Raw genomic sequence first — 14,995 nt, 5'->3', positions numbered from 1 at the left:
TCTAGTGGAAGTTAAACAGATACACCCGATGATCTCAGTAATTCGTTCATTCCACAAATTATTATTTCATTTTTCAATAAATAATCATTGAACCTTTACTATATACGAGGTGCTGAGAATCATTTATTGGGCAAAACAGGCAAGATCCTTGCCTTCAAGGGCTTGCATTCAAGTGGGAGTTAAACAAATAAGACAGTCTCATAGAGTGATGCATGCTAAGAAAAATGTAGTGGGATGTTGTGATGGAGGAACTAAGGGTTGGAGGATGTCTAAGGAAGGGTGATGAGAGAAGGTGTCCCTCAGGGGTGACATCTGAGATAAGACCCATCTATAAACCCAGGGCCATGAAGTTTTCTCATCTGTTCCAACTAGGACCCATTCTTCCTAAATGCACCTTTCATTTGGGCATCAATCACACTGTCTGATGTTAGTTTCTCCGTGTCTATATATCTTCTGCCCACCTGGGGGTCCTAACCGCGTGGAGGGCAAGAAGCATAAGCACAGAGCTGATTGGCTGGTGGGTTGGTGGGATTACTTTGGGGCCCCCACAGTCCGGGTAGAGACAGGAGGCGGCTGGTTGTTTGGTTGGATGACTTTGGAGACCCACAGTCCGGGTTAAGAGAAGAGTTGGTTGGAATTATCTAACGAGGTGCCATGACAATTTGCTCACGCGCACACCACAGGACCGTCCGCGTGTGCGGGTTTACTGGACCCGTCTACAGGCCTGGCAGCATAAGGCGAGCCAGGAGCCGGGCGGGAAACCGCAGGCGAGGCGGGCAGGGCCAGGGCGCCCAGGCACCCGCTGGGCCCGGCCCAACTCTGTCCAGAGGTCAGCGCTCCCGGCGACGCCCGCGAGGGGGCAGCCGGCCGGTCGCATGCCGCGCCTGCGCAGCACAGCGCCTACGCCGGCGGCCCCGGGCGCTGCCCCCGGAACTGCGCCGGCGCGTTGCGCCCGGCGCTAAGGGGCGGGGTTTCGTTGCGCCGCGCGCAAGACTGGGGCAAAACCCGGGCCGGGATAGGGCGTGGGGCAGCGCGTCGGGACGTCCCTCGCGTCGGGCCCGACGGCGCGTGCGCGCTGCGCGGCCGGCGGTGAGGCCTGGGGGGCGGGGCGGGGGCAAGTGTGGCTTTTTTGCCTCATTGTCCCCTAGCGCCGCCCGGACATCGCGCAGGCTGCCGGCACCATGAAGATCTGGACGTCAGAGCACGTCTTTGAGTAAGTTTGAGGAAATTGGGCCGGTCGGCGGGGCGCACGGGGCAACTGCAGGGTGGGGAGGGCAGGTTGGGCCGGGAGTGGTGGCGAGGCCGGGCGCCCCTCAGGAAGCTTCCAGGCGTCGGGCCTAGTTGGGGGAGCTGGGCCCGAGCCCCGAGGGGCCCCGGGGGCGGGGACTCTCGGTCTGCCGTCCCGGAGCGGGTCCCCCGAGGAGGGAGCCCTCGGACGCCCAGTCCCCGCGGCCGCCCGGGCTGTGGGGGAGGCCCGGGATGGGCACTAGCGGCCCGCCCCCCAGGGAGGCCCCCTCCCCCCCCCCCCAGGCTGGTGGGGGCGTCGCCGGGCACGAAGTCCTCGACTGCACTCGGGTGGCAGAGGGCCCTGCTTGTCACATCGGCCTTGCCAAACCCGGTGGGACGGGTCCCCCCACCCCGGCGGAACCCAGCGGGAAGGCGTGGGCGAGTCTCCTCGCCGGGCCACCTCGCCCGGCCACCTTTCGGGAGGAGGATGGTACCGGGTGAGGTCGGACGACCAGGAGGCGAAACTTTTCCGGCAGCTCGAGACCTGAGGAACAGAGCCTGAAAATTGGAGTCCAAGGTCCAGCTCTGGTTCCAGCAAACTGCGTGACCTTGGGTTCCCGTTTGCACCGGAGACACGGAAGATGACGGTGCCGTCAGGGCCTGCCACCAAGAGATGTGTTTGAGGCCACGCTCAGGGACATCTCTTGGTTGGAAAAAGTTCTTAGTAACAAAATAGGCCTTGACCCCACGTGGATGTTGGGAATGAAATTCCCTTTTGGTCCCGCGATTCCATATACAAACGAAGCAGGCGTTTAAGCAGCTATTATCATTTTTTGGGAAAAGAAACAATGCTAGTAGTTAATCCAGGGAAGCACTCCTCAGCAGGCTAATGCGTCTTGTCACTCTTCTGAAATGCCACCGTTGTCCTACACACTGTTGTGATTTTACATTTGAATCCACTGCTGAGCTCTCTGCTCTCTGTTCCTCTGATCTTGTTATTGCCGCCACACCGTTTTAATTTTCATAGCTTCAAAGTATGTTTTAGTTCAGCCATTTGATTGTTTAAACCATGATTCCGAGGGCAGTTTTAAAAGAAGTTGTAAACTTTTTGCATCCGCGGTGACCCACACCCATCCAAGAGTCCACCGGGTCCTGGAATGTATAGAATGTTAGAATCAGAGGGGAGATTTCCTCTTTCCCCAGTGCTGGCTCTCCTGGGTAAAAAAGACCCTAGATTTGTGGCCTTTCTGCTGCTCCCTACCTGGTAACAGCCTTTACTACTCTGTTTCAGCCCTTGGCATCACGGATGGTGTTCGTTTGACGGTCTGCTTCTGGATGTCAGTGCTTCAGAAGTTCTTTGAAATTTGGAGTCCCCGCGTCTCCTTAGAACTTTCTTCTCTCTGTCTTCCCTAACACTCCTCTCTGCTACCGTTTCTACTCTTTCTGCTCTTCTCGCCAGTGTTTCCCCCTCTTCCCCTAAATGTTCAAGGAGGTTCTGTTATTGGCCTTCTCGTCTTGCCATTTCAGCGATTCCAATCTTTGTGCCACAGACCTCTCTGAGATTTGATGAGAGTGCTGGGACTCTCCTCCCAGAAGATAGACGTGTGCAAATAAAGGCTGTACGTGTCCTGGGAGCAGCAGCCCCGTCCCTGATTCTCCCCAAATAATCCAGGCTTTTCGGTCAGGGTCCCAGCCGATACATCCATACTTAGGACGCCCAGATCTGTACCTTGGGCTCCAGCCTCTCTTGAACCTCAAATCCTCATCTTCAGGTCTTCACCAGGCATCTCTGCTCACACGTCCTGTGGGCTCGCCAAACTCCGCCCTGAACTGGAAGTTACCATCTTCCCGCACAGATCTTACGTTGCCGTGTTTCCCATCTTGAGGGCTCTACTGTCTACAGTATCGAAAGTCATCATTCCATGTCTTGCCCATATTTGTCCAGCACTTCCTTCTGAGACTTCACCTATAGTTGGCATCCAGGTGAAGCCATCCATTGACTCCTTCAACAGATAGGAATGTCTCCTATGTGCCTGGGCTGTTCTTTGGTTACATTTTGGTAGATGAATCAAGACATCGTTGCTGCCTGGCTGGAGTTTTGTGTGTCCTTAAGTGTCTGCCCACCTCATTTTATAGGTGAAGGACCTGGGCAGGTGGGTAAGGTTCTGCCTGCCCTCTGGTGCCATTCTGAGTGTCTTTTCACATAATTATTGGTAGGGTTCAGATTAATTGCTAGAAGACTGCTAGCATGCATCCTTTGTAATGTTTGAGCTGATTATGTTCCATAAAGCAGTCTCAGTTCAAGTTAAGTCAACATCGATGTTTTCAGGTTGGCTCACGGAAGAGAAGGACTATATTACACATAATACGTAACCACCCTGAAGCCATGCAATTATTAATTTTTTGGAGGGAATCGGGGGAAGAGATAAGTGCAAGGAAGCCAGCTAACCGTGGTATATGACTAGATGGAGACAGGGACAGGGTTCATCTGATTTTCATTTTAGATAGTTGCCTTGGTAACCATCTGAGTGCTCGGCCTGTATCACTTCTGTGTGTGCGGACCGTTGAGATTTATGAAGTAGCTCCCCTTATATACCTGCACTGTTTGCCAAATACAGCTTGAGATTAAAAACAGAGTGGGGTTCATTTATACAATGGCAAAGATGAAAACGTTAGAAGTAATGTCACCGGTTGTCCAGGGTTCTGGGAAATGCATGTTGACGACATTTCCCTTCTGTTGGCAGGGAGGCGGCATCAGGCTTGGTTGTCTGAAAAGCTGAACCAGATTAATGGCCTCCCTCCCTCTTCTGCTTTTAGAGAGAGAAAAAGTAATGCTGTGTGGTTTATGGGTAAATGTGGTGAAACATCATCTCCAGGCCTCTTTTTCCTTTCAGCGAAGACAAGCGCACAGATAGGGTAGCATCAGACTGCCGGTGGGCCCGGTCACCTCTCACTCCCCCCCCGCTTGTCCTTAATAAGGGGCTCCTTGGAGGAGGATGGCTCCTGTAGCAGCATCACCTTCGTACAGGTTGTGAAGCGAACACGTGTACATCACATTTTGAATCATCCAAGCACGTGTGCTTTTTCAAGAAGACAATAACAGAGAGAATATTAGAAGAGAGTGTGTTAGGAGTACCTTAAAAACACTTTGTGGTATTGTGTGACCTTTTCAAAACAAATCAGAATCACTCCTTTGAGGAAGGCAATAAAGAAAGATTGACTGGAGGGGCCACTATTTTTTATTACCTTAATCTAGAGAAGAATACGTTTTTTTTAATATTACGGTATTCAAATCCATAAGGCTCTGGATCTTCTTGTAATCCCTAAAAGAACTTATGGCGTCTATAAGTTCGTTAACTTTTGTTAACTTCTTTATAACTTTGGGGACTTGGGACCAGGCAAAAGAATAAATGGTATGATAACAATTTTTGCTGCTTGTTTTCATAGAACACATTTTGTAAATACATTGTTATGAATCAGTGGTTCTTAGCAACAGGATTCGCGTGTGAAAGTGAACACGGGTAAATAGGAAAGATTGTGTGCGAAACTGTACTGTAATGCATCATCGGCTCTGTTTATGGACATCACTTGTACCATGTAGCAGCCCGTGTGCTCAAAAAATACTGATTTCCGTACATGTTTAAAATGTAGATTGAGCTCCCCAAATCATCTTTCGCTCGGTGTTTCAGAAAATAATTTTCCCTAGTTAAATTAATTAAACTTCAACTGTAAAGAATGATTTGCTGGGTTATGAAAATGGTTTAGCTTATATGCATATGTTTTCAAGCATTTGGTTTTCTTGGTTCCTGTCCACAGCCACCCTTGGGAAACCGTTACAACAGCTGCAATGCAGAAATACCCAAACCCTATGAACCCGAGTGTGGTTGGGGTGGACGTACTGGACAGACATATAGATCCCTCTGGAAAGTTGCACAGCCATAGACTTCTCAGCACAGAGTGGGGACTGCCTTCCATTGTGAAATCTGTAAGTGCGTCTTTATTCCTGTGGAAATGTGACTGCTGTAGAGAAGTTTTCTAAACCACATTATAATTTCAAATAGGTTGTGGGAGCCGATTCTGAGTGTCATTTTCGCATCAGTTCAAATTGTATTATAATAAACTTGAGTTATGAGTATATAATGAATTGGAAATATTATTACAGTTTTCATGAAGGCACCCGATAAAACCTTCTGAAGGAAGCCGGCTAATGCTCTGTAATCTAAAAGGAGTTCTGCTCTGCTCCTCCTGCATTGGCCGGCAGCTCCAGGCCCGTAGTAAGGTCTGGAAGCGGTGGGCTGGTGGTGGTGGTTAGCTGTGCTCGCCGTGGTCAGTGGTGGCTCGTGCACATTGAACGAAGAGCCTATCCTCAGACTTTGCTCTCGCCACCTTTCTTCCAAGGTCTGACACTCCTCCCCGTATGTTTAAAAACAGAATTCTATTCCTTTACTTGTGAGCAGGCTTTCAGTAAGAAACCGGAATGCCAGATCATTACAGTGTGAAAGAGTTCTGGCATAATGAATGGACTCTGTTTCCTTTAGAGTTTCTCCTTATGGAAGATAGATCCACTCAGAAAACCGAAGGACCCATTTTTAAACAGGAATGTACTGATGGCTTCCTTGGTACGAACCACCGTGTTCGGTAGTGAGGACACAGAAATGAGCAAGGTCGGGGGGTGGTCTGGGGTCTCAGCCCAGCGGGTGATGTCGGATGTGATGCGTTCTCCTCCGTCACAAAATGGCCATTTTTCTCCCTGGAGAACCAAGCCACGGCACCATCTCCCTCAGACTGCTCTAGCAAAGCCTCGACAGAGACTCTTGAGCTCTCTTGTTTCTAGACGCCGTGTTTACCCAGATATTCTGATTTCCATGTTTCGGGCTCAGTGCTCCGTTGTCACACCTTGGTGGTTTCAGGGTCTGCTTTATACTGAGTGCATTCTCCCTGGGCTGGTCGCTAATTGCCTCTGGGAAGGGTTTTGTGTGTCTGTTAGTCCCCTCTCATTCATGGCGCATGAACTCTCGTGACCCTCAAACGGGCCTCCTTTCTGACCTTTGTCTGATTCCTCCTGTTGTTTAGGAAGCAGATTTTTCAGTTCGAGATGTTAACAGGTCTCTGCCTTGAAATAAAACATTGGTTTACTTGTTAAGAAACCCTTCCTCCTCTGATTACTAATTGTGAATGTTCTTTTTAGCTTATTGGTGCAGCAAGAACAAAAACATACGTGCAAGAACATTCTGTAGTTGATCCTGTAGACAGAACAATGGAACTTAAATCTACTAATGTAAGCTTGAGCTCCCTTTTAATTTAAAACTATTCGGCTTAATGTGGGGGGGGCGGTGGTCTCTGTTATAGTTGATACACAGGCGCATGTATACTCTTCAACAGGAAATCAGTGCTCATGTGCTGCATTGTCTTTCCTGTTTGCAGCCTCGAGCTTTCCTGCTCCCATGAGCCCACTGATTATTTCTAGGGGTCAGCACTCAATAAATTGAATTTGGGATCATGTGCATATTGTGACGATAATACTTTTGTTATATTATTTTTTTAATGAAAAGAAAGCAGTGAATGGTGAAATTTAAGTTCCGGATTTGCAGTATATCAGAGTGATTTATTTGTGTATTTACCTAGCAAGATTTGGGCTTGTGAGTTAATTTGGGGAATGTTTTTAATCTTGGTTTCCAAAATGGTTTGATTTTTTTCTTTTTCATTCTGTAGATTTCATTTACAAATATGGTTTCAGTAGATGAGAGACTCATATACAAACCACATCCTCAGGACCCAGGAAAGTGAGTAAAAAAATGTTATGACAAACTTATTTTACAGGGTGTTTGAATTTTTTATTCAAGTCATATATTTCTTTGAAAAATGCAAGGTCATCCTGAAGCTGTGTGGATGTGTTTTGTTCCAGAACTGTTTTGACTCAAGAAGCCATAATCACCGTGAAAGGAGTCAGTCTCAGCAGTTACCTTGAAGGACTAATGGCGAGTACGATATCTTCAAATGCTAATAAAGTAAGTCAGGCTGCTCCCTAGTTGCTGTTACTCCTGGGTTTGGGTTTCCTTTCTTGGAAGAGCTTGGTACCGAACGTGTGTCTGTCCTGGAAAACGGATTCTGAACCATGATGCGGTGAGCATCCGTAAAGGCCGTTTTTTGCACAGTAGGGTCTAGCCGCACTGGGCTTACGTGCAGGCTGTAACTCTTACCAGCCTTTCAACCTTGGACAATTAGGTTAACCTTCCTGTGCCTCAGTTTCCCATCTGTGAAGTGGAGGTCAGTTAGCCATCTTAACCGGGTTGGGCATGAAGAGTAAATGAGATGAGACAACATATGGAAAGCGCATGTGGCCCAGGGCCCAGCGTGTGGGAAGTGCTTGATGATGTGTCACTGTGTGCCATTGTTTAAAACACCCAGTTCTCAACCCTTTTCATTATTGTCTCCGCCCAACAACCCCCAGGTCCATCACAGACCTTTTTTTCTCTAACAGCCACCAGCTCATGAAAGTATTTAACACTCAACACCATGGATAGATGGATATGCTGTGTACCTAAAAAGAGTGAGATTTTTCCACCTCCCCCAACCCCCAACTGATTTTTGCCCCTTGGAGAATGCATGATTTAAAACAAAATAAGTTTAGAGAAAGAGGTACATAATGCACTCTTCTATAACACATGTTTACTATACTTACTTGGCAGTCAAAAGACATTTCTAGCTGCATTCTCCGTGCCAGGCAGAGGGCTAGGCTAGACTAGGGATACAGCAGGGGAGAAAACAAGTATGGTCCCTGCCCTCATGGAACTAAGAAGAAGTCAACATTAATCACACGTCATTAGGAAAGGAAAGGTACAAAAAGACATGAGTATTTAATGAGTGTTGTGTTGAGTGCTGAAGGAGGAGCATGTTGGTTGTGAGGGGGATGCTAGGAAGCATCTCCAGCAGAGGAACTGCATGTGCAAAGGGCCTGAGACAGAGGAAGCATGAAGTGCCCCCTCTTTTTCTCAAGGAACTGCATCAAGCACCAGGAGAGAATGGTTGAAGAAAAAGTCAGGGACCAGCTCTTTCAGGGCCTCTTGCAGGATTTTGGTTTAAAATAATGGACATAAAAAGAAAAACCGAGTTTGACCTTTTGGCCCCCAAGAAAGGGACCGCTCTAATCAGAAATAAGTAAACCATCACTATCATTTAATTGTAGGTTCTTTTGAGAACATCTTTTGCATGCAAAAGAAAAAGCAGTTTATAGATCAATCTAGTTGCCCAAAGCATTCGATAATTTGGTAAATAATATTAAAGAACAAAAAGTAAGGACGGGGCGCCTGAGTGGCTCAGTCGCTTAAGCCTCCGGCTTCCACTCAGGTCACAATCTCACGGTCCATGAGTTCAAGCTCTGCATCAGGCTCTGCTGACAGCTCGGAGCCTGCTTCGGATTCTGTGTCTCCCTCTCTCTCTGCCCCTCCCCTGCTCATGCTCTGTCTCTCTCTCTCTCTCCAGAATAAATAAACATTAAAAAAAAAAAAAAAAAAAAAAAAAGCAAGGACAAAAACGGTCCATCCCGGTGAGGTTTAGTTACATTTGTAATGCTCCTTGTTACTTCCTGATGTGCCATTTATGTGATACGTGCCTTCGCTCTCACTTGGTGAGAATAGATGTATTGAATTTTTTTTTTAAGGGCCGAGAAGCGATGGAGTGGGTAATACATAAGTTAAATGCCGAGATTGAAGAATTGGCGGCTTCGGCGAGAGGGAGCATAAGGACACCGATGGCAGCGGCGGCATTTGTAGAGAAGTGAGGATCGAAGCCCCCACGCTCCCCCCAGGTCTCTGCAAGCTGGCAATGTATTTATTTGTTATTTAAAAAAATAAAACTATATTTTAGGTAGGATTTTTTTTTTTTTTTATTAAGCTGAAGGAAAGCTATGTGACTTTGGATCAAAACAAAGAGGTGCGGGGTTTCTAAATACAAGGGATCATCCAGGACTAGTACGTACGGTTTGAAGTGACCATCTAATTGTGAAGATTCTAGTATTTATGTGAAAATTTAACAATTTTTGAAAAGTACTTGGAAAATCTCATTGGCGCGTTAAATCTCCCTTAAGGTAGTATTTTAAAGCTTTTTGTGCGTTGGAACTCTACCTAGCTTTGGACCAACCCCAGAACAAAGCAGAGCCGTCTAAGTTCACGCAGTTACCCCGCTGCGGTAAACTTCGCGAGCTGGCGTGAGGGGGTGCGCTTTAAAAGGAGAAATTACATAGTTTTAAAAGGACATGCTAATTTGTGTAAAATAACTTGCTCTGCTATAAACCATCATTAAAAAATCACAGTGTTTGGTTTTGGTACTTCAATGACATTTTCGGAGTGAAAATTATCACTAAAAGAATACATGACTCCCAACAGCAACAGAAAGGATTTCATCGTATTAAAGAGTACTGTGTTAATTTGCCAAAGTTTTGTAACTTAGGGAAAGGTATTACCTCCCTTGGATTTGTACTTTATGACTTGGCGTGCTCTCCCGTGGGCTGGTGATGTTCACTGAAAAAATAAAGTCATTACCGAAATCCTGCAGCACTCCAAACTGAAACAGAACAGCTGTACACATCTTCTAGCATTTCACATTTGCCTAACTTACAAATTGCCGTGTGTCAAAATCCTGGCTCCGTAATTGCTAAAGCATGATATGTCAGGTTATTTGAATATAATTACTTTTTGAAGTACTTGTGACCACAAAACATCTTTTTTACATGAAGAGCTGTACGTCATTTGAAATTACTCAAACCGATGTCTTCCTGAAGCATAAATCCCGGGTACTCAGTGTTTTTAGTAATATGGTGGGGGCGGAGGGGAAGAAAAAAAGAATAATAATGAGAAAAGAAGCATTGACCTAAACCAACCACTATGTGAATTGCTTTGCAGCTTTTATTTATGGGAAATCCTTACTTTGGATACCACGGGGCAGCTGCGGTCTGAAAATGTATTTCCCATTTTGTAGGCAGGCAGTTCCCAACCAGTAAATAATATCTTTGATACGTGCAGTTGTTGCATACAGAGTATTTTTCTTAGAAGGTGATTAGCTCTTGTCTTTATTTTACAATGCTTAATGTAATAAACTCCTCAGGTTTCCTGGAAAAGAAACCAGTTAATATATGTACATAAACCACAGAAATACTATAGCAAACTATTTAAAAATTAGTGTTTTTCTACTCAAAGTATTGTTTAGCTTAAGACTTCTTAGGACTTTTGTAAAAGCAACTGAAATCCAATAAGGTTTTTGATTATTTTTTGTAACCGGAGATGATTTTTACAATTGAAATAACATTTCAGTTAAACAAAACATTGGAAAATATTGATATTTGATTTAAAAGTTGCCTTGTATAATTTCTGTAAATTATGCTTGTAAAAAAGGTGTAATGCCCTAATGATAAAACGATTTCTGAACAAATTTTTTTCCTGTTTGATTTTTTTTTTAACTCTGACCTAATGATAAAATTCTAGAAATTTTCATTTTCCAGTGTAGTTACTTTCAGTGAAATAGCTGGTGGTTTGTGGCTTTTACCTTTTAAAATACAAATATACAGCAAGTAGATGTGTTTGAGAGACTAAACTGGACGGTGTTCGCAGATTAGACTCGGGGACCATGGAGCATCTTATCCTATTTAATATTAAAAATGGAAGTTATATTAAGAAAAACCTTTCTTCCTGAAAACTTTTAACTATGATGTGTTTCCTGATGATAATTTCTTTTTAATCACTGTGAAGCGCAAGAGAGATTTTGTTCCTCCTGCGAATGCACTGGGTCACCTGCCCCCACCCCCCCCCCCACCTCCGTCCCCGCGCGCCGCCAGCAAGGCCCTGGGCCGGACCACCCCGAAAGCCAAGGCTGTGTCAGGGCCGAGGTTCGCTTTTGATCCCTGCCTCTCGGGGGTGGGGGCTTAAGGGTTCCGTGCCGACGTCCGGGCGGGGCCGTGACCCCGGCGGGGGGGGGGATGTTGAGGTGGGGGCCGTGTCCCGCGCTGCCCCCAGCTGCCCTCTTCACCCGGCCGCGTCGGCCGGGGCACTACGGAAGCCCGCGGGGAACACGCTCGGGACTCCCGCGGAGCCAATCGGGGGGCGCTGCCGGCCGTCCCGCCCAGGGATTGGCACGCGAGGCCCCGGCCGCGCGTCCCCATTGGCTCCCGGCGTCGGGGGGATTCCGCGGCGGGGCAGCAGGGGCTGCTCGGGCCGGCGGGCGGGGCAAGAGGAGGCGGGATTGGCAGGTCCGGAGTCCCGCCTCTTCCGGTTCACAGGCTTGACCTTCCTGCAGCTGGGCCGCGCACCGGGCCGACATTGAGGCGTCCTCGCGACTTGGCCCGACTCGCCCACTCTCGCGACATCATGGTGGCGTACTGGCGACAGGCTGGACTCAGGTAGGCCCGCGCCTGGGGGGCGGGGGCCGGCGGCGCGGCCGGGGGTCGGAGGTCGCGCCAGCGCGGCGGGGGTCGCGGCCGGGGGAGCGCGGCTCCAAGATGGCGGCCGGGACGGCCTCGAGCGTGCGGGGCGCGTGGCCTGTGCCGCGGGCCGAGCACCTACGCTCGTCCCCTTGGGGGTGCGGCCGCGCCCCCACGAGCGCCCCGGGTGAATGCGAGGCGCGCCGACGCCGGGACCCGCGTGCAGGGTCCTCGTGCCCCTACCCGACGCTGCCAGCGCCCCGGCCCTGTGCCCAGCACGCACATGCCTGTGCTTCCTGCCCGGTGAAAAGGGGGAAGGCCCCTGTACACTGGAGAGCGCTGCACGCAGGGGGGCGGTGCTCCTGCGAGGCTCACGTACTGACGCGACTGAAGACACGACCTCTAGTGACATGGGGGCACCAGCGGTGCGGCCTTCGCACCTGAGCTCTTTGTGCCCTCGATGGAGCTAGCGCTTGTGACTTGCCCAGAGGGATACCTTCTAGTGGGCCCATGACTGGGACAGCTGAGCAGCCCAGCAGGTGCCTGACCTGGGGGGGGGGGGGAGGGGGGTGAGCACGGATCTGTGGCCTTGGAAGGATGATAGTCCCAGTAACGGGTGCCATTGAATCAAGCACCTACTCTGTGACAGGTGTGCTGGGCCCTGCCCTTCACACTTGTGTCTCCTCCCATCCACCAGTGGGGCCAGTAATATTAGTCTTCTAGTTTATTCTCGTTTCTACAGGTGGATAAAGTAGCCGGAAAGATTAAGCAGCCCGAAGGTCAGCCCAATTAGTCACAGTGCAGACAGGCGTTGGAACGCCTGCTTCTGGCCCAGAAAACAAATCTGAAACATGAGAAAATAGCAGCAGCCCCCCCCCTCCCCCTGCCTTCCTGTTTTCAAAAAGTATAAAGACTGAACTGACATCTTTTGGAAAATAAGATGTTGATGGGAGTCCATCTACCAAACAGGAAGCAGGCTGTTAGATCTTTTGTTAGAATTGGTGATGTTCTCAAAGAGCTTTTAGGTTTAATTTAGAAACCTTGATTGGGAAGTATCTTCAATGGCAGACTTATGAAACAAAATCCAGTATTCTCCAGAAAACCTTTAAATAATTACTCCGAGGAAGAACTGCTGAATTCAAAATAGTTTTTTAATTTTACGTATTTTACCTTGTAAGAATAACATGCGTAAAGAAAAAATCTCGAGTAGAGACATGGGGGGAAATGCCCCTTCTATCAGAGCCTCTCATAACATTTTAGTCTATTTCCTCTGCTATAGGATTTTTTAAAATACCTGTGAGTCTTTTATTTTAAATGAACAGGTATTAAATGGGTACAAAGAAGAGAAACCAAGATTACCCATCCAAACACCAAGATTAAGACTTTAGTACATTTCTTTCTAGTCCTTTACTCTGTATAGATTCCTTCTGGCACTAGTGAATTTTAAATCCAGTTCCACTATACTGTACAACCAAACCAAAAGTTAACGTATGGGAAGAAAAAAATCACAGTAACACAGCCAGTCCGGCTGGATCATTGGTAATTAATTGTATGTTGTCTCTGATTTCCTCCCAGCTACATCCGATACTCCCAGATCTGTGCAAAAGCAGTGAGAGATGCGCTGAAGACAGAATTCAAAGCAAATGCCGAGAAGACTTCTGGCAGCACCGTAAAAATTGTGAAAGTGAAGAAGGAGTAATCTGTAAGTTACTGACTTATTAGAAGACCTGCATCTTAAGTTCTTAGAGCACTTGAAACAACAGTAATTTTAGTTTTTCAATTCTGCCCATTTTTTGTCCAACCAGTACATTTAGGTGTTAGTTCGTGGGGTAGTAATTTAAAGCACAGAGGTGATACAAGTGCCGCGGCATCATAAAAGAATCTCGTTTCAGGCCCTGACAAGCAGAAGTAATTGGCACATTGATTTTCAGCTCATTTAGCCATGCTTAGGTAGAGAGCCATCTTATTTTAATTAAGCCTGTTTCATTTGTCTGCACAACATCAAATAATTTGGAGGATAAACTCCCCGCTTTTGTAATTGCCGTCAGAGTTATGTAACAGTTCAGGGGCATGACAAATTACAGTGCTCTGCGTCTTTATTTCCCCCACGTCTGCCAGCGTTCTCACAAAGGACTGCTTCCTGAACATCAGGGCTGCAGGTACAGGCCAGGGTCCTGCTAAGTTATCGAGCAGCAGAATCCAAGACCCTGCAGTGAAAACTGCTTTTGCTGAATGTATTATTCTTTCTGAGTGCTTGGTTCGTTTTACTTTTCCAGAGATGTCGGTCATGTAGAGTTACATCCTGTGCAGTAAAAGACAGTTTCGTACACTTGATAAGTTCTGACTCTTCGCTCCAAACTGCTAAAGTGACGTGATCTCTCAACCTTTTTCTTGACGTTGTTATTTCAAAGATAAACAAGGCAAATAACCAGAGAGCTGTTTTTCAGACTTAATTTTCTTGTTTTGCTTTAAAAAAGGCTTCAGACCTGCAGTAGCAGAGAAATGTGATAAATATTCATCCTTTGGCAGCTTGTGGTTATGAGCAATTTTACTTATTGGAACGGTCTCCCCTAAGCACTTTTCATTTTCATTTTGAATTAGTAAATATTTTATCATGAGTCTGGAGATGCGGTGTTTTAGCCCTTCTTCTAAGCCCTTCTTCTAGGGGCTTTCTGTCTCCCCTCATAATTCTAAGTAATGAGACCTGGTCTTATGTTGGGTTGTTCTGTCTTAAAAGTGACCTGGCTGCCAAAGTCACTGAGCCTCTGCAGCATGGCCAAGCCACGCTGCGCATCACGCTCCCTTGACCTTGTGGTGTCCTTGGGGTCAGAAAGTAGTATCCAGATCCAGTAGAACAAAACAGCTCTCCCGAGGTCCTGCAGGGGATGACCCCAGCCCATCAGCACAGGGGGCTTTTAGTGTCTTTTGAAAGGCCGAGTAGTTTCTTTATTGCTAGGAGAGAACTTGGTTCTACTTAGAAGGGAAGTTCCTGTGCAGCTGAGGCAGTGCACGTGAACCAGCACTTTCTACAGCCAAGAGCCAAGGGTCAGCATTAGCCACGTGAAGTGACGCCAGAGTTATCTTAGCTCATGACAAGGAAGTCACTGCCACGGTCGTGCCGGACAGTTAAAACACAAAGAACTCGCAACTGTTGCATTTTCTTTTTTCCTCCCAGACCCGCCCAGAGCTTGAAATGCTGCATTTTCAAGGTGAAGATGTGTGGGTATATGCTATGGCCGACTGGAAACCACCTCCCTTCGTCAAAAAACAAAACAAAAAAAACCCTGTCTTGTTCTAGATGGACGATGCCAATAAATTGAAGTATGGTCCACTCCTGCTGTTGGTGTTTGTTTTCCT

The 14,995-nt window shown here is 47.4% G+C and overlaps 2 protein-coding genes across 2 annotated transcripts; both read left to right on the top strand.

Annotated features, from left to right (window-relative positions):
* Positions 1-1,060: 1,060 nt before the first annotated feature.
* Positions 1,061-10,653, top strand: PRELID3B (PRELI domain containing 3B). The gene is made up of 6 exons (XM_086702601.1): positions 1,061-1,213; positions 5,044-5,212; positions 6,416-6,505; positions 6,940-7,010; positions 7,133-7,235; positions 8,888-10,653. The coding sequence occupies exons 1-6, from the start codon at positions 1,182-1,184 to the stop codon at positions 9,005-9,007; spliced, it is 585 nt and encodes a 194-aa protein (XP_086558727.1). The 5' UTR covers positions 1,061-1,181; the 3' UTR covers positions 9,008-10,653.
* An 804-nt stretch (positions 10,654-11,457) lies between these two features.
* On the top strand, positions 11,458-14,969 carry ATP5F1E (ATP synthase F1 subunit epsilon). Its single transcript, XM_086702600.1, has 3 exons — positions 11,458-11,617; positions 13,214-13,340; positions 14,814-14,969. Exons 1-2 carry the CDS (start codon positions 11,586-11,588, stop codon positions 13,335-13,337), a joined length of 156 nt encoding a protein of 51 aa, XP_086558726.1. The 5' UTR covers positions 11,458-11,585; the 3' UTR covers positions 13,338-13,340; positions 14,814-14,969.
* Positions 14,970-14,995: the final 26 nt, after the last annotated feature.

Source organism: Puma concolor, chromosome A3 (genome assembly GCF_028749965.1).
Source record: "Puma concolor isolate L17-30 chromosome A3, mPumCon1.1.hap2, whole genome shotgun sequence".
Lineage (NCBI taxonomy): Eukaryota > Metazoa > Chordata > Mammalia > Carnivora > Felidae > Puma > Puma concolor.
This window is presented reverse-complemented; position numbering and strand designations above follow the sequence as displayed.